The following is an 18,568-nucleotide window of genomic DNA, read 5'->3' as shown; positions in this document are numbered from 1 at the left end:
AGCAAACTAAACAATACAGAAAATGCTTCTACCTGGGTTTATTTCATACAAATACACCACCAAAGCTAATGTAATAAGGAGCCATAGCTGGCTTTGTGAAATGTGACTTCCTGGTTAACAGATGCTAAAGCAGACACATGGGGCTTCCTCATACATGGCAGGGTTCACTGAGAAAAACGCACACTGTGTGGCAGTTTTGAAGAACGAAGTATGTGACTGCCTTGCATTGAACAACAGGCCGCATAGCCTGTAAAACAACAAAAACTCAGCTGCCCTTCTGCAGAAACACACACACTATCTGAAGTCCAGATGCTAAGAAAGACTTTTTTTTTTACAAAAGCAGTTCTTTTGCTTAGTTGCTGTTGAAGGAAGTTAATCATTCTGACATTGGATTTTTTTTTTACAACATTTAAAAATGATTACCTTTTATATTCTGCTTTAATCAAGATTGTGTTTCAGATTCTGTATTTCAGTAAAGTTAAGCACCCTGGACACCTTTTGGAAGGAAAATAATGCCCAGACAAACAGCTGCTCTTAAGGAGAAATCAAACACAGCCCCATGTATCTGAAAAAGGCAATCCTTCAAATCGCCTCAGTTCTTCAGTCAAAAGTATATTAATCAGCTGCCCCATCGGCAGAGCTTTGTAAAGGTGTTTCTTTGGACTATCACTTCCACAATCTTACAGTGGCTTTGCTGACTGAAGGTTCTCAGAGAAGTCATCAAAAAGAAATTCATCCGGTAGTTACAACAGGTGCTCTTTGCCTCCACTTCTCCTTCCCTGACTTCATTATTCAGATTATAAATCTTTTTTTCCCCCAGGCTTTTGACCCATTCTTTGAACAACGGAGCTTTTTTTTTTTTTCAATTGTTCCCTTGAAGAAATAAACATAATAGTTTAAAAAAAACCAATAAGCCAGAAGCAATTCAGGGGCAACTGTCTTAATCATTCTTGCTACAGTATAACCCACCATTATTTCATTTTTTAAAAACTGCCTGAGAACAAACTCATATCATTTGGAATGCAGGCTCAGCTCTCATCAGAGGTAAAGGGCCTTGGCCATAATCCAAATCCTCTTTCTAATATACAACACAGAGTCCTGGCTGATTGTTTTCAGTTTCTACAGAACTGGAGCAGATCCAAGTCAGTAACTCAAAAAGGCAGGCCTCTGCCTCACACCAACAGCCCCCTCTTCGCCACCTCTCCAATCTCTGGGTCAATCAGGCCATAAATGTGGTTGTTTATGCTGATGTTTTTCCCTATCCATTTCCCCCCATCCCTGTCAGCAATGGCATATCTGGAGTGCTGAATTCTACATTTGGGAGATCTGATGACACTGGCAGAACAGAACCCCAAGATGCTTCTGTAGCTATAGCTTTTGCACAATAAAGGAATCACTGAGAATGTTGTCCAAATATTGTCTGTTACAACGCCTGTCACCACCAGTCAGCACAGCCAAGGAAGGGAAGAAGACAGTGGGAACTGCAGTCAAACTAGAGAAGTCTGACATAGATAAATTCATTTTATTATGCAGGAGCATAACAAAGATGCTCTTCTAATGATGAATGTTATGTAAGTACTCAGCAAGACTGGGATCTGGTAAGCCCCTTTTCTATGATTTGTATTACATAAATAAGAAACTCTTTACATATGCAGAAAGATTTGTTTGCATACACAATTAATCTCTCTCACCCTGGAACAGTTCTCACAAATATTCTGTGGGATTGTTGTAGTAAAAGGGCACTTTCCAGAAACTGTAAAACAAAAATACAACCCTGGATTCTGTGATGTAACTGTTTTACAGAGATTACTATCAGCCAAGAATACGTATTTTTCAAAGGGCTAATTCTATGATGACTGCACATGAAGCCGAACCTACCCGTTTCTTTGGTAGCCTGGACCACTCTCTTCCTAGTTTTAGCACATGTCAAAGCAGGCATGTAACTTGCTATTTGGACTGCTTTTGGCAACGTTCAGTTCAAATCAATTTACGACATCCACATGTGTTTTGACTTAAGAGTGATCTATCCCGCTCCCTTTTAGAACTGTTCCTTTCTGGCACAGCACTAGGGCTTCAATCTCTCTCTGTGTGTACAATCTAGGAGCTCTCCTAGTTAGCCTGTTCTGTAGCCCATGCAGATGGCTAGTTCACACCCAAATAGCGCTGTAGGCAATGTTATCTGAAGGGACCCTGTGATGTATTAGCCTGCATAATTAAATTGGAAACTGTGCTTAGAATCCTATGGGATGGTATATAAGCAACACACTTTGCTTTGGGTGAGTTGTGGCATTGAAAGGGATAATGGGAAGGAAAACTATTTTCATCTACTTCAACATTTTACATTTTTAAAATATATTTTCCTATTGATGTAGTGCTATTATAGATAAATGAGGTACACTAGTGGTATTATGTTTACCATGCTAGGTGGATGCACAGCTTTTTTTTAAATTAACAATTTAGGATAAGATAGGGGATACAGAAAGTAAAGGAAGGATATGAGGGGGAAAAAGTAGGGGGAGGAGAACACAAAATGTACTGCCATCTCATCTATTCATATTGCCATATCAACTCGACTTTCCGCTTTTCTACTATATGATTGCCCTCCGGGTTATAACTTACATTTGCATCCTAGTTGTAATCTATATTATTCAAGTACTATCTGGTGACTCGAGCCATTTATATAATAAATCCCATCATTCAGTTGCCTTTTGTATTGGACAGTCCTTCAGCACTTCTGATAAGATATCCATTTCTGCTGCTTCCCGTATCTTCTCAATAAGTTCCTCTTGTTCCAGTATCACCGATTTCTTCCAATTATTAGCATAAAGTATTATGGCTGCAGTGACTATGTATATAACTAAGTATTTCTTTGTCTTATGTATATCGTCTGGTATAATACTTAATAGAAACAGTTCTGGGGGTAGTGGAAGCTTACAAAGCAATATTTTTTGTAACAAAGTATGTACGCCTATCCAAAATTGCTGCGGATGCATAGCTTTTTCACTGTAGCACATACTTTATCTAGGAAAAAGAGGAAGATAGTTGTCACAGCCTATTGAATGACAGCTGCGGGCAAAGGAGATGAAGGGGGCAGGAAAGGGAATGTCATTAATCAAAAGGGGTACAAATTGGAGTGATCCAAGGACCTGTTTGGACCCTTCTCATGGGAGAAGAAATGTCAATCAAGATAAATGGAAAGATTGCTCAAGTGGGGGATATAAATCCACTAAAGATAAGAACTTTTTCATTTCAAACCAGACCACTTCAATATCCATCTGGCTGGACCATTATATTACTAATTTGAACCTGCACTGCATTCATCCCAACTTTCTCTTCAAAAGCAAACTTTTTTTATCTACTATGAAAGAAGTTTGTCTAAAGATGGAAACTATCCACTGAGCACCATGGCCACTAGCTGTGCTGGTTGGGGATTCTGAGAGTCGTAAGTAGAGAGAAATTTCCCATCTTTTTCTCATGTTGAAAAATCAAACTAATCCTTGCTTCACACATTTTGGAGCAGACTCTAGTAGTTTTCATAAAATTTCTTCCAGTTCCTCCTAACAGCCCAATGAAAGAGTATCTGGCCATTTTTATGACCTAGAGAGAACTCCCTTGCAAGTTTTATGGAGGCACCAGTCAAGTTCGTCCATGATATTCTATTTATAGAACTCTATGGCTCCTTTGGCTGAATTTGTCATCCTTGGGTCTTATTACTGAATTCAGAAATAAATTAAAGTTGAGACTTAAATTAAAACACTGCAAAGCAGTCCAAAATAGAACATCATTCATAACAGGATCTAGCAGACAGTCTATGTATTACAAAGACCTGTCTAGATAAGGCAGCAAAGCCAATTCAGCCCCCCAAATGCCTATCTTGGCACTTTTATATAGGGGCAATTTAGGTAACTAGAAAGGGCAACAAGTTTGCAGAAGTCCATAAGGATACTATTTTCCTTGCCAGTTGCCTGATATATTCTGAGTTTGTTCACTAGGTTTAGAATTGAGAACAATTATTTCCTAGCAAAAATGGAGGGAATGGACAAGTCACCCAAGTCCATCAGACTATCAGCCCACTGCACCCCAGTTCACTCTGTACCTGATGCAAACACTGCTGCACTTATTTAACACTACTTTGACTTTTTCATTTTAGAAGAGTAGTCTAGAAATATGCTAAAGTTAAGACCTAAATCAAGATACACACAAACATGCAATATGTACAAGCAGTAATACAAAACTGTTAAAAAGAACAATGAACAGCTTTCACACATGAATGATGAAGAGCTTTCAACCATCAACTTCCTTGGAAGGAGACTTCAGAGGACATCCCTGCACTCTCCAGCAGTAGCTCCCTATCTGGAGTCCCCAGATGCTACTGGACAAAAACACCCAGAATCTCTGTTCACCAGCCAGAAAGTCCAAGGGTCCTTCTTCTTCAGTGCCTTCTTCTCTTGGCACTCTTAATGAGGGTGCAAACTATTCCTACAGCTGTACAATAAAGAATCATTCCAGAGTTGTTTCTGACTTCAAGAAATACAGTGGTGCCTTGCATAACGACGTTAATCCGTGCAGCAAAAATCGCTGTTTAATGTGTTCCTATGGGCTTAAAACTCACCTTAAAGCGAAGATCCTCCACACGGCGGCCATTTTCGCTGCCTCTTAAGCGAGGAATCCGTCCCTACACACAGCGGGCGGCCATTTTTTAAAACCCGGTGGCCATTTTGGAACCGCCGATCAGCTGTTAAAAAATCATCGCTTTGCGATGATCGATAAGCAAAACGGCACCGATCATCGCAAAGCAAAAAAACCCCATTTAAAACATTGCAATGCGATCGCTTTTGCAATCGCAAAATCTTAATCACTATGCAGTTTCGTCACTAAACGGAGTGCCCGTTAAGCGAGACACCACTGTACGTTGGCTCAATTATCTAAAATCAGGAAAACTTAAAAAGGGAAGAAAAAAGAAGAGGAAAAATATTTACCAACAGCCGCCTGCAGTAGCCAATCTTTCTACTCCCATCCACATTGGTGAGGACAAATGAAAATGTTTCACTGGAAAGGAGAGGAAAAAAAGTATGAGTTTAACAGCCAAGTGTCATAGGAGAACTCTACACAATATAGGTCCAGGGTTACGGCAATGAAGCCACCAAAGCAATATTCATTTGAAGATCTTTAAGGAGATAACCTTTAGCCATTCAAATGGGGATACAGGTGTCATGTTCTGGGGGCACATAATCTAGTGGCAACCTTCCCCAACCAGTTGTCCTTCAGATGCATTGAAGTTACAGTGGTGCCCCGCTTGATGATTACTCCGCTTGAGGACGAATCTGCTTTACGATGAGTTTTTTGCAATCACTATTGCGATCGCAAAACAATGATTCAACGGCGGTTTTTCGCTTAACGATGATCGGCTCCCTGCTTTGGGAACTGATTTTTCTCTTAAAGATGGTTTTAAAACAGCTGATTGGTTGGTCGCAAAATGGCCACCCGCTGTGCAAAATGGCTCCCCACTGTGTTTAGGACGGATTCCTCACTTTACAGGCACCAGAAAATGGCCGCCCTATGGAGGAGCTTCGCTGGATGATAAGGTATTTTCCCCATTAGAATGCATTAACCGGCTTTAATGCATCCTAATGGGTTTTTTACTTTCGCTTGATGACGATTTTGCTCTACAGCAATTTCGCTGGAATGGATTATCGTCGTCAAACAGGGCAGCACTGTATATTCAACTCCAGTCCTTTGCAAAACAGCATTACAAATTCACTCCTTGAACATCAAGAGCAGCTAAAGCAGAATCAGGATTACAACATTGTTGTACATGGTACACTATTAATTGGGGTGGGGGGGAAGAATGTCCAGTGTGAAAAGATGCCAGCTGGAACTTTTGTGTTCAATCAAAGCATAAGTATGTCATTTTTTGTTTCTTAATGTGTGACAAGAGTACCAGATCCTCACTAACTTCTGGCTACCTGTTGCATTCCATGAGTGGTGTCCATTCATTGCCATCTGGAAAGCAGAACAGAGGAATGGCCTGTAGTAGCCTCTCCTCCTCTTCACGCTGCCCCCTCATCAAATTCTCACGCTGAAGAACACAAGGAAAGAGGAAAATGAAAGACGCTGGTTTCCCACAACTCAGTTGAAATGAAACAAAATGCCTGTGTTCACTCAGGCCTGTAATAGTGATAGTCAGCATGAAAAGCCTGAGAATAATTTCCAAGATCAGCTCTTGCAGATGCTTATAAGACTTGGTCTTACTTGACACATGTACATTTTTATAATAATTCTTGGTATACTTGCACAGCTCACAGAGGATTTTATTTATTTATTTAAAATATTTTACCCTGCATTTCTCCTTAAAAAGGACCCAAGCCAGCTTACATCTTTAAAAAGACAATATTTAAAAGTTGAAAACAGTAAATGTACAAATATTTTAAAAGGAATTAAGCAAATGTATTAAATATAGTAAATAAAATCAGTACTTAAATGCATTTAAAAGCAACAAGGCACAACAACATTTCAAAATAAATAAATAAATAAAACCAACCCTCTCAGAAAGCCAGTCACTAAAGGAAGGCCTGCCTGAAGAGAAGTTGTCCTTCCTGCTTCTGGAAGGACAATAAAGACAGAGCTAGTCTGGCCTCCTGTGGGAGGGAGTTCCAGAGTTTGGGAGCAGCAATAGAGAAAGCTTTCTTCTGTGCCCCCATCAAACACACTTGTGAATGTGGTGAAATGGAGAAAAAGGCCTCCCCTGATGATACCTTAACAGCAGGAGAAGCTCATAAAGGAAGAAACGGTTCTTGAGAAAGCATGGGGGATTAGGTTACCAATGGCTGTGGTTGCAATATGATTATCACTGGTGCTGGCTACTTACTAGTCACAAGGCCCCTAGTTTCAGAGGCAGTGTTAATACTACAGTATTTGTTTTGAAACATCAGAAGGAAAACACTGTTTCACTGCTTGTATAATTCCTATGGGCATCTGACAGGCCACTACAGGAGACGAATTCTGGACAGGTTATGGCTTTGATCCAGGACACCTCTTATTTTCTCCTACAAGATTCAGCACCTGAGGCACCTGCCAGATCTGACTCATATGTAACCCTCCACTCTTATCAGGGGCATGATAAAAATGAGAAAGATGACAGCCTGAGAACACAGAGACCTGCTTCTAGCCAGAAGAGGCAACTGCTATCTAGAAAAGAGCTGTTTCTCCACTCATCCTCCTCCTACACAGAAGGCAAAAAGCAAGACTGAAGCTGTGCTAACCCCAGGCGCTGGACACCTTCCTCCTCCTATGGAGAAGTCTAGTTTCCTCATTAATCTGAGAGAGCTAGACATAGGTCACAGTCAGGCAACTTGTCATTTTGGAGATGTGGCTGGACAGCAATTTCTATTAGCCCTTGCCAGCTTGGATAATGGTGAGGGATGACAAGAGCTGCAGACTCCATGTCTGACAACTACATCCCTTGAAATAGACCATTCCTGGATAAGGAAATTTCAGAGCATTTGTAACTCTCTCTGCATAGCAAAGTTCACCTTGGAGACTAGATTAACAGGTTACATATTAAGCATATCTTTACCCATATCCTGCACTGAACATTGGTTGGTGTTTCTACATAGCCTGTAGCACTGATGGCAAGATAAAGCTTTCTCTCTTTAATCCGAAGCCTCTCTGTACTCTCTTTCAGGGAACAGGCTGTGTGGTATACAGATAGACCCAGATAAGGCAAAACTGCTGCAGTGTGAAATGGAGCCATGTGAAACAAAGCCACAAAGGAACCTGGTTTTGTTTTTAAAACAATGTTGCTGCAAAGACTTTGACAAAGCTGTGAACAGCGGGAGGGGTTTTGAACAAGTCTGTTTTCACATTCCCTCTACAGAGAACAACCTCATTGGTACAGATACCAGTATATTCCCAAGTACATTTTAAGGCAGAGAGAATTATTTTGGTAAAACTCAGCCCTAGATCAGGAAAATATGGGATTCAATATATACCACCACATTTATCTGGCAATCAGGGATATTGTCAAGATACAATAATTTGCTAATTGCTTACATGCCCATTTGAAACATGTGCATTAAAAAAATTCCTCAGTGGAGATACAGTATGCAATCTAGGATGTTGCATTCATAAGGACAGGTGCCAGACCATTTTCTTGGGTGTGTTCAGTTAGTTGGTGGATGCCCTCATCACAGCTGACAAGTGCTCCTGGCACTGAATGACTTCATTTAATTCCTGATATACTAGCTTCTTGAGCCTAAGATCTTCTCAATCGGTAGTAACCCTATGTCTCAACTAAGCAGTTTCTGCCTCTGTGGTTTGAAATTATAGATACATAGGTCCACTACCTCCATGAGAATGAGGTCTAAGGAAAGGAGGAGAAAATGCTGTAATGTGGCAACAACACAGCTTAAAGATGGTGTGCAGCCCTAACCACTGAATCATGACCAGAGACTGTAAGAAATTTTATGCTGCTTTGCCATTTCACTGGATGAAGGAGAAGGCATGGAATTTTGTCAAGACAATCTGATGCAACCGGGAACCTGAGTGGGCATCTTAAGGCAGAGACACCCAGTATCCTAAAATGAAACCACAATGCCTGGGAATGAACTTACTGTACCACAAAATGTAGGGAAGATATGCTTTGAGCAATTCAATCTCAAGAGATATTCCATAAAGAGAGAAAAAGACTTTGCTTTACACCAGAACAGTATGTTTGTAGCTGTATATCCAAGACGTTTGGATCACAGATCAACCTCGTCTCCTCATTCAAAACACAGGCAGTACATCCTTCTTGTATTTTAACTTTCATTCCAAATGGAAGTTGATACATTCTACTCTTCTATTTTTGCAAGAGGTAAAAGAGCTCTATTTCCTTCCCCAAATATGAAACAACTAGCTAAGGTATATAACTGTGGGAAGAACAATGCTGCAAATCTACTGTTTGTAGATGGTCACAGTATCGAAGTCAACTGCTTACTAGTATCAAAGTCAACTGCTTTCAGCTTTTCCACACACATAGTGATATGGTATACAGGAGGAGCTTCTGTACAGGCCTCATGTTCACTTGGGGTGAATGTTTAGGTATTAAAAGGGTGGGAAATTGGGAAAGGAGTACGACAAGGCTGTATATTGTCCCCCGGCTTATTTAACTTATATGCAGAATACATCATGCGAAAGGCTGGACTGGAGGAATCCCAAGACAGAATTAAGATTGCTGGAAGAAATATCAAAAACCTCCGATATGCAGATGATACCACTCTGATGGCAGAAAGTGAGGAGGAATTAAAGAACCTTGTAATGAGGGTGAAAGAGGAGAGTGCAAAAAACAGTCTGAAGCTCAACATAAAAAAAAAACTAAGATCATGGCCTCCTGGGAAATAGAAGGGGAAGATATGGAGGCAGTGACAGATTTTACTTTCTTGGGCTCCATGATCACTGCAGATGGAGACAGCAGCCCCGAAATTAAAAGACACCTGCTTCTTGGGAGGAAAGCGATGACAAACCTCAACAGCATCTTAAAAAGCAGAGACATCACCTTGCCAACAAAAGTCCGCATAGTCAAAGCTATGGTTTTTCCTGTAGTGACGTATGGAAGTGAGAGCTGGACCATAAAGCTGACCGCCGAAGAATTGATGCTTTTGAACTGTGGTGTTGGAGGAGACTCTTGAGAGTCCCCTGGACTCCAAAGAGAACAAACCTATCCATTTTGAAGGAAGTCAACCCTGAGTGCTCACTGGAAGGACAGATCCCTAAGCTAAGGCTCCAATACTTTGGCCATCTCATGAGAAGAGAAGACTCCCCGGAAAAGACCTTAATGTTGGGAAAGTGTGAAGGCAAGTGGAGATGGGGACGCCAGAGAATGAGATGGATGGACAGTGTCATCGAAGCTACCAACATGAATGTGACCCAACTCCGGGAGGCAGTGGAAGATAGGAGGGCCTGGCGTGCTCTGGTCCATGGGGTCACGAAGAGTCGGACACGACTGAACGACTAAACGACGAGTGATATGGTATACAGGGGGAGCTTCTGTACAGGCCTCATGCTCACTTGGGGTGAATGTTTAGGTATTAAAAGGGTGCATCAAGATGACTTATGCCAGGAACTGGACAGATCCCGGTTGGTTCTGCTGGGCCTCTCAGTGATTTTCAATACCATCAACCATGGACTTCTTCTGGGACATCTTCCTGGATGGTCTTGGAGGTACTGTTTTTACAGTGATTCTGGTCCTCCCTGGATGGCAGAACTCTGAAGGTGGCATTGGAAGATTCCTGTTTGACACCATGGCCATTATTGGTATCCTCCAGGGTTCAGCCTTGTCGCCCATGTTTTTCCAACATGTATATGAAACTGATGGGGGAGGTTGTCTGGAGTTTAGGGGTTTGCTGACATCAATATAATGATGACATCCAAATTTATATCTCCTTTCCATTTGATTCCAACAAAGCTGTTCTGAGCCTCTAGCAGTATATAGGCAGTAATGGAATGAAAGAGGGAAAACATACTAAAACTTAATCTAAACAAGACAGAGATGCTCCTGGTCATTCAAAAGATAGGTCAGGGATAGATATTCAGAATGTAATGGATAGGATTACACTGCCTTTGAAAAATCAGGCTCACTTTTCAGGTGCGGTCCCATGTCTAGATGCACAGGTCTCAGCAACGGCCAGGAGTACAACAATTACAGCTAGTGTGCCAGCTGTGCCCATTCCTTAAGATGTCCAATCTGGCCAGTTATGAGACATGCCTTAGTTACTTCCCAACTAGATTACTATAGTGTAAACTCTATGTGGCGCTGCCTTTGAAGAGGTTCAGAAACATCAGCTGGTTGAAAATACCACAGCCAGACTGCTGACTAGCACTGCTTACAGGGAGCATATAACTCCCTTATTACAACAGCTTCACTCACTGTTTCCAGGTCTAATTCAAAGAGCTAGTTATGGCCTATAAAGCCTTCTGACTTAGGTCTTGGATTGTGTCACCCCATATGAGCCTTTTCAGTTTTTCAGAGCTTCCATGAAGGCCATTCTCTCAGTTCCACCACCTTCCCAAACTCCTTTGGTGAGAAAAAAGAAACAGGCCTTTTGGAATGTCCTGCCTCATGAAGCGTGTTGTTCCACTGCAAGGCAAATATCTTTCCTCTCATAAGTGAGCTTTTTTTTAGGAATGCTGTATTTCTTGAAGTTAGAGATTAATTTTTTTTAAAAAATGTTTTTAATAGTGGCTTTAATATTGATGGATGTTTAATTGGGTTTTTTTAATAGTTTCCTATAGTGCTTTTAACTGTGAATACTGCATAATTTTAATTGTTTATGAGCTGCCTTGGGTCCCCTGTAGGGAGAAAAGTGGCATATAAATAACATAAATAAATAATAAAAATCAAGTCCAATTAAGTTTCACAGGTTGCATCTCAATGCAGAGGAAATGCTATTGAAATTCAGGGGAAACCCTACCAAAATTCACACTATCCAAGTCACCATTTCAGCTGAAATTCAGTGGAGTGGAAGGCAGGCAAAGATAATTAAAGAGAAATAAACTCTGAGTCAATAACAAATTCTGCTGTTTATATTGCTTCTGCTTTTATTTTTCAGGATGTTTTGTTTTTAATTTTCAGATGACTGGGCTCACCAGAGCTAATTCCAACAGCAAAAGTGATCTCTCTCACACACACAGACTACCCACCACTCTGTTCTGAAATAATTTCAGCCCATGTCAGATGTCATACTTCTTGTGCCACAAACCTGTGGGTCTGCAATTGAATATTAATGATATATTAATTCCAGCTTTTTGCATATGTCAACACAAACATGAATAACTCAGAGCAGAGCCTGCACCCACACTTCTGCCCCCAGAAACACCTCAGCTAATATACCTACATTTTAGAAAGCAGAGCATCTGTAAAAGTATAACTACAGACATGTTCCATAATCCTAATCATTCTAAATTTCTTACCTTTGGAAATTGATAGGTAATCTTGGGCTCATAATCTCCATTAGCGTTCTTTTTAAGTGAGACCACAACTAAATACTCAAAGAACAGGTGTCCAGCAGAATTAGGGAAGCTGTTTCTCTCTCTAGCTGCTGGTCTGCTTTCTGCAGGAAGGTCATGCTGGTGTTCTTCTGTAATGCAAAATAAAAGGCTTATTCATGCAACAAAGTAGACCTCATAGCAGGATCTGAGGAGAAAAGAGTAACTCAGGAACAGATGAAGCTGCCTTAACTTGAATTAGAGTAGAATCCATCTAGCCCAGTACTGCACACTGGAGTTTTTCCAGACCTACCTGGAAGGGATTGAAAATGAGATCTTTTGTAAACACAAATCATGTGATCTACCCCTGGTGTTCCAAGTGCTCTGCAAATGGCTTAAACACTCATTCATTGCTCTTAAATGCTTCAGATGGTCATGCCTTACAAACCATTCCCCTCAACTTGAAAACAGGAATGAAAATCAGGCAGCCCCAAGGCTTTTCAGAAGCAAAAAGAGGGAAGAATTTCTAATGCAGAGGGAGGCAGATTGTGTCTCAGTACAATACTGCATTAAAACAATACCCCATAATTAGTGCACATTTTGTTTCAGGAGAAAACCCATAGTATTTTACCTAGAAATTTGAAGTGTGTGTGTGTGTGTGTTGTTTTGTTTTAAATCATTATATTTTTGTTTCATGGGGGTAGTAGATATCATAGATGGAAAACAGAGCCAAAACCACAATAACCTGTTTTCACCTGTTTATTAAGTATTATTGAACATCTGCAGCCATTTCCTCTGCCCATCACACACAGGAGCCAGTCTCCGATGTCTCCACTGACCACAACTCCAGCAGCTGCCCAATTGACACTCCTGAGAAAGGGCCCTCTAGAGATGCGTATGTAATTCACCCAGGCCTCTGTCTTTCATTTTCATGAATTGCCACGCAGCAGGGCAGAACATTCTACAGTATTTTACTGCAGAACCCATACAGATCTCGATGTTTAATTTTCTGTGACACTGTCACCTGAAGAGCTATAATCAAATGTCCCCTGATTTCACATAACATTTTCAATTTTACATAACCCCGCCGCCCTGAAAAACCAGCAACAGTGGGGACATGGCTTTTGATTGCTTTTTGCCACTGGATTACTTCTTCTTCCGGCTAATTTAATGTGATGGGAGAAAAACAGTCACTTGCTGGTTTTGGTGAAATGCAACATGTAGAGAAGAAGAAGAAGCCTCTACTTTTCAGTAAGTTATCCCCATTCAGAAGGACGTGGAACTGCACATAAAACCTGAAGACTGACCCTAACCACAATACCAACCCACAATAATTTGGAATTTTTATTGAAGTCAGAAAGTATCCCATAACTCATTCAATTCTAGTTTTGTTTTTTTTTCAATCATGGTACATGAGGATTAAGACAATATTTATGGCAGCCAGAGGGGTGTGACCAGCAGCCGCATGCACTTGTGGAGGACATGGGGGAGTCAAGCCACATGTTCTGGTTTTTCTGCATGCAGTCTTTCTTTGTGCAAAGTTTCACAGAAGATGTTGATGATCCAAACAATGTTCTCCTAATCTCAGTCTTACTGCTTGTGTTTTCTGGATAATCTGCATTGAATCATATATTATAAATATTTCATATTCAGGACGTATTTACATTATTACCTAAATTTTGAAGATCATCTCGATATATCTAAACCATCCAAAGCATACTAAATACTTTTTACATAAAAAAGTAATATGTATGAATTTCAACAAAAATATTGGAATTGGAGCAGACGGATTTCAATCTTCTAACATTGTAGTTCCCAACCTTAGGTAACACAGGTGCTTTTGGACTGCAACTCTTAGAAGCTGCACTGGTTGGGTTTCTGGGAGTTGCAGTCCAAGAACACCTGGGTTGACCCAAGGTTGGGAATCTTAGTTCTAATACATACTGGATAAATTTCAATGACTGTTGATTTGGGTTCATAATCTCCTGGTACACCTCTGACAGAAATTGCAGCACAATATTTAAGAAACTAAAGCCACTGCCTTGTCCAAATCTCAGCTCCACTTCAAGCTCCTTGGTAGGAATTAGGAAACTTACTTTTCTCCAACCTCTGTCTTTCACCCAGCAGTGACATAGGACTACAAATACTGACCCATCTAACAAGGTTGTTGCAAAGATTGCTGAACTAATTGTGTAAATTGTTCCGAACATTTAGAAAATAGTGAAGATGATTGCCATCACTGTTAATTTATTCTTACTTTAAACTATTTCTTATTCATGCTGTAGTGTTATGCAAATTTTCCTTGTTTATTTGGAACAGCGCTTCTGAACTTTTGATAGTAAAGCACAGTTCAAACCAATGAAGATATATTTCACTTTCACATCCGGTAAATTAAGCTACTGTTGGACTGTGTAAAGGGAATTATATTCCTTCATGAATCGCTGATCTGAGGATGGCTCCTAGACTGGTTAGAAAACAGCAAGGACAAAACATGCAATGGCACTGCGAACAGCCTTAGTGCTGATAGATACTTCAGGCTTATAGTAACATTCTCTCTAGCATACAGATGGGAAAATACTACTATTTCCAGGACACAAATACAAAGGGATGAGAAGTTTACCAAGCAAAAGCAACTATAAAGTGCTTGCTTTAGAACAGATGTTGTCTTGACCTTAACACACTGAACAAGAAATATTTGCATCTTCTCTCTCCTGCTCACAACACAGAATGACACTTCTATTTATCTAAGGCGTGATTATCTAGCCAAAGATTCCGCTTTAGGCTGAAAGTCTAGGCATACTTACTAGGCTGTCAGTCTCACGGTCTTCCACAAGCTCATTTTTTTCTGGGCCTGGGCTGCAAATCCCTTCAAAGCTTTACTGTGTCCAGTTCATTCCACAGGGAGCTTATTCAGTCAGTTAAACAATGTTCACAGCCTTGTCAAATAAATAACCGAACTCTTCCAAGCACACACAGTGCCTCTCTGGGTAGACAACTGGGGTCTCTTAATAGTTTTTCACCAGTAAATCGCACTAGTCCTAGCCAAGTCAGACAGTGATTAAGGACATCCCAACACCATCAGGAGGGCAGCAAATACCCCATCCCTCTTGTTACCCTAATGAGCACATAACCTTCAGTCTTTTGGTAAACTCATGAAAACTTTAGCTTCTCTTTCAGCAATCTACCGTGGGGTAGAGTGGGGCTTTTCCCCACTCCCTTGGCACTACTGTTAAGAAACTGGGAGTAAAAAAACCCTAAAAGCACAGAGTGCTCCTGGCCAAATGAACCCAGAATTGCATTCTGCCCATCCCGGGTGCAAACATAAAAGACAAAGTCAGGTGACCTACACGTTTGTTATGAATGCCTCTGGCATGCTATGCAGTGCATTTAGCTGTTGAGCAGAATTTCTTCATTCTGTTTTTTAACCACAGCACAAAAGTTGCTAAGGCTCTGCCATGAAAGAAAAGAACCAGTTGCGTCAGACGAGTCAGGTGCAGGAACGAAGAATTAACACACCACCCAGGAAGTAAATTCACTTTGTTGCGCCCAGAAAGGAAACAGAGAAAACAGCCAGTGTAGAACATTTATTACAACACTTCTGGCAGTCAGCAAATGGCTTTAGATATGATAATCTAATTTCTGCTGCTGCTAAAGCAGCTTTTCACACCTGACTGGTGGGAGTCTAGGAGCAACACATTTAAAGAACATACAGGTAACAGGAAAAGGGGAATAATTAATCAGGCAGGCCTTTTATTTCACACTAAAAGTCCTTCTACTTGCTATGACTGATTGCTCCCTTAAAACATCTAACAGGCAGTACTAGGGTGCTAATATAAATTCTTTTGTCCTACAGAAACAAATTTAGAGTTTAGGTTCTAAGTTTAAGCCACTGTTAAGGTATCTAAGTTAAAAAAAAGAGGGTCAATGTTCCTGGACTTTAGTAACTTCATAAAAGCCTTTGGCCTTCCAGATGTTTTGAACGTCTGTTCCTCAAAGCCTCAGACAATATAGCCAACAGTCAGGGACACTGGGAGCAGAACTCAAAACATCTACATAGCAAATAATCACCAAATATTAGCAATCCAGATTCAGAAATGATTTATTTCTGTGGTCCATTCTTCTATTCCTTGGAAAATAAGATAGGCCTAAGTAAGCAGAACCAATCCACCTGCAGAGACCAACACCCATTTTGCTTTATGTAAATACCCTTCCAATTTGAGTTCTGATTAATGATTTATTTCTATTTATGATGGGAGGGGATGGAAAGTAGCCTGCCCCTAAAGCTACATTCAGAAGCATAAAAAGGGTGGGGGTAGGCTTCTCAGCACAAGGTGTGTCTGAGGAAAACCCCTTCCATGTTTTCTTTGGGCAAGTGGCTCTGCAGATGATGGTAGGATCTATCGGGAAGCAGCTGTTGCTGAATGGAGTTATTGCTTTAAACCAGTCTATCAATGGAAGTGGCTGTTTCATCAAATCGACACCATATGGCTGCCGAAGGCTCAGCATCTGGGGCTTTCATATCCTGGAGGTAGCATTGGAAGGTGGCATAGGATTATTAACCCACCCTCTGCTTCCCTGGCAACACAAAGCTACTGCATCCTCCATAGCTGAGAAGGGTTTCCAAGATGGCATGGGACAAAAACAGGTTTACAGGCCAATCACTCAATTTGGACTCCCCAACATGCAGCCCGCTAGCATATATGCGCTCACCCCAAATCTGTACTTTACATTTAAGGTGATGAAACTGAAATGAGTCAGAGAAAAACAGTAAAATGGACTATGCAAGGTGTAGCATTCAGGGGAAGCTGCCAACTCACGAGTACACCATACAGAAGGGAAAGCTACTTCCATAACAGTACCTTGAGATTTAAACTTGCTTGTTGTTGGCTTTCTTTATATTGTACTTGACCACCATGTATGTACAGGTATATAGTCCTGTGTGTTATCAGGAAACAGCAGAATAACTACTTCCCTTGTTCCACATCACAGTAACTAAAGTGAAGTGTAATCAAGGTATCTCTCCTGCAAGTCTAAATGATCAGTAAGAAATTGTTGCCTTTTAAAACCACTAGCAGTCTCAAATACACACACAGGTCATATCCTTGTTCTCAGAAATAAATAATGCAAACACCTATCATTTACTTTTAAACAATTACTGTACTACGACTGATCAGATCCAGACTTCCAATAAGCACACACCTAAATGGTGTGAAAACATCACCAGCAGCCTCGTACTCTACTATCCAATCGCGAGAGTCAGTGGAATTATTTCAATACGGCTTACTTCTGAGTATGCCTATACAGGATTGCACTGTAAACTCTCTTGCCTAATACCCTCTGATCGGCTAGGGTGCTTTCCCAGAAATTGTTCATTCTTACACTTCTGATTTCACCCCCCTCTCTAAAACAAAATAAACAACATTCATCTCCACTCCTGTTGTTTTGCTATGGTTCTCCCGAAGTGGCCACTGTCCTTTTCACTGTCATTTCACGTTTTCCACTATTCAACACGGGGTCCCTGAGGCGTCACAACGGCCGCAAAGAGGGGACTTCCCGACGCCCGAATTTTGCTCAACTTGCCGAAAGGGGAGGGCGCAGCGACGACGGGGGGCCGTCCAACCAGCCGGGAATTGGACTGGCTGATCCGATCCCGGGGCGTTCCTCGCTCGGCCGATTACTGGAAGTTTTCCTAAAGTTCACGCTCGCAATAGGAATGGGCCCGATCCTCCATTGCACCCGCCTGTCCGCGCCAAAACAAAAAGAAACCCACAACTGGGGAAAGGGGGGGGGGCGCAAGCGCGTCTCCTCTCTAGGGCAGCAGCTATGCAACCGTCGACTGCCAAAAGTTTTGTGAAGAACCAGGCTGGCGCCAGGCTGGCTGACAAGAGGGTTGTTTTCGGAGGAGGAGGAGGAGTTTGCCCCGCGATACCGCTCACCTCTCCTGGACGATCGCCTCCGCAGGCTGTTTCGGAAGAAGCGGATGATGCCCTCCCCCGCCATGTCGCTCCGCTCCGCGCCCGAGCTGCCCTGCTGTCCGTCTGCCCGGGTTACTCTCTGCCCGCTCTCCTCCCGCAGGCTTCCGCCTTGACACTCTCCCGCCGCCCGTGACGCTTTCGCTTTTGGGGCGGCTGGAGGACAGCCGGAACGGAGCCGCCGCACACCTGGGGGCGGGAAGAGAAAGCGCGATGCCCGCTGGAGGAGGTGACACTCGGGGCGGGGGTGTGTATGTGTGTGTGTGTGTGTGTGAGAGAGAGAGAGAGAGAGAGCAGGGACTTCACGGGCCGCGCCAGGAAGCGTCCCGCTGGTCCCCGGCAGAGCGAGAAAGGCGAGGGGCACGCGGAAAGCAGCAGCAGCAGCCCCTGCAGGAGGGCGACAGAACACCTGGAGGAGGAGGAGGGCCAGCCCCGTGTGGGCGCCGCGTCCCCGGAGCCCGCCTTCTTCTTCTTTCACATACAGTACCCGCCTGGGCTGGTCCACGCGTGGATGCTGTGGCCCACTTGTTTATGCCCCTGCAACATTTCTAGAGCTCTTTCTTACAACATTCCCGGAATTTCCAGAACGCTCTTTAACAAATCAAAAGGATAAAATAAAACCCAAGAAACTT

At 42.0% G+C, this 18,568-nt stretch overlaps 1 protein-coding gene across 3 annotated transcripts in view; it reads right to left on the bottom strand.

Annotated features, from left to right (window-relative positions):
- The window catches only part of DENND2D (DENN domain containing 2D), a 35,921-nt gene extending 17,571 nt beyond the window's left edge, over positions 1 to 18,350 (bottom strand). For 2 of the 3 annotated variants that reach the window (XM_020782520.3, XM_020782521.3), the window contains exons 1-4: positions 17,901 to 18,350; positions 11,950 to 12,116; positions 5,967 to 6,079; positions 4,980 to 5,049 (exon numbers count right to left, since the gene is read on the bottom strand). In XM_020782520.3, the coding sequence (XP_020638179.3) occupies positions 4,980 to 5,049; positions 5,967 to 6,079; positions 11,950 to 12,116; positions 17,901 to 17,964 (414 nt within the window). In that variant the 5' untranslated portion in view covers positions 17,965 to 18,350. Of the gene's footprint in view, positions 1 to 4,979; positions 5,050 to 5,966; positions 6,080 to 11,949; positions 12,117 to 15,311; positions 17,848 to 17,900 lie in introns of those variants that run through there. The other variant, XM_072997105.2, reaches the window with a different exon arrangement.
- Between the last annotated feature and the right edge of the window lie 218 nt (positions 18,351 to 18,568).

This window comes from Pogona vitticeps, chromosome 4 (genome assembly GCF_051106095.1).
Source record: "Pogona vitticeps strain Pit_001003342236 chromosome 4, PviZW2.1, whole genome shotgun sequence".
NCBI lineage: Eukaryota > Metazoa > Chordata > Lepidosauria > Squamata > Agamidae > Pogona > Pogona vitticeps.
This window is presented reverse-complemented; position numbering and strand designations above follow the sequence as displayed.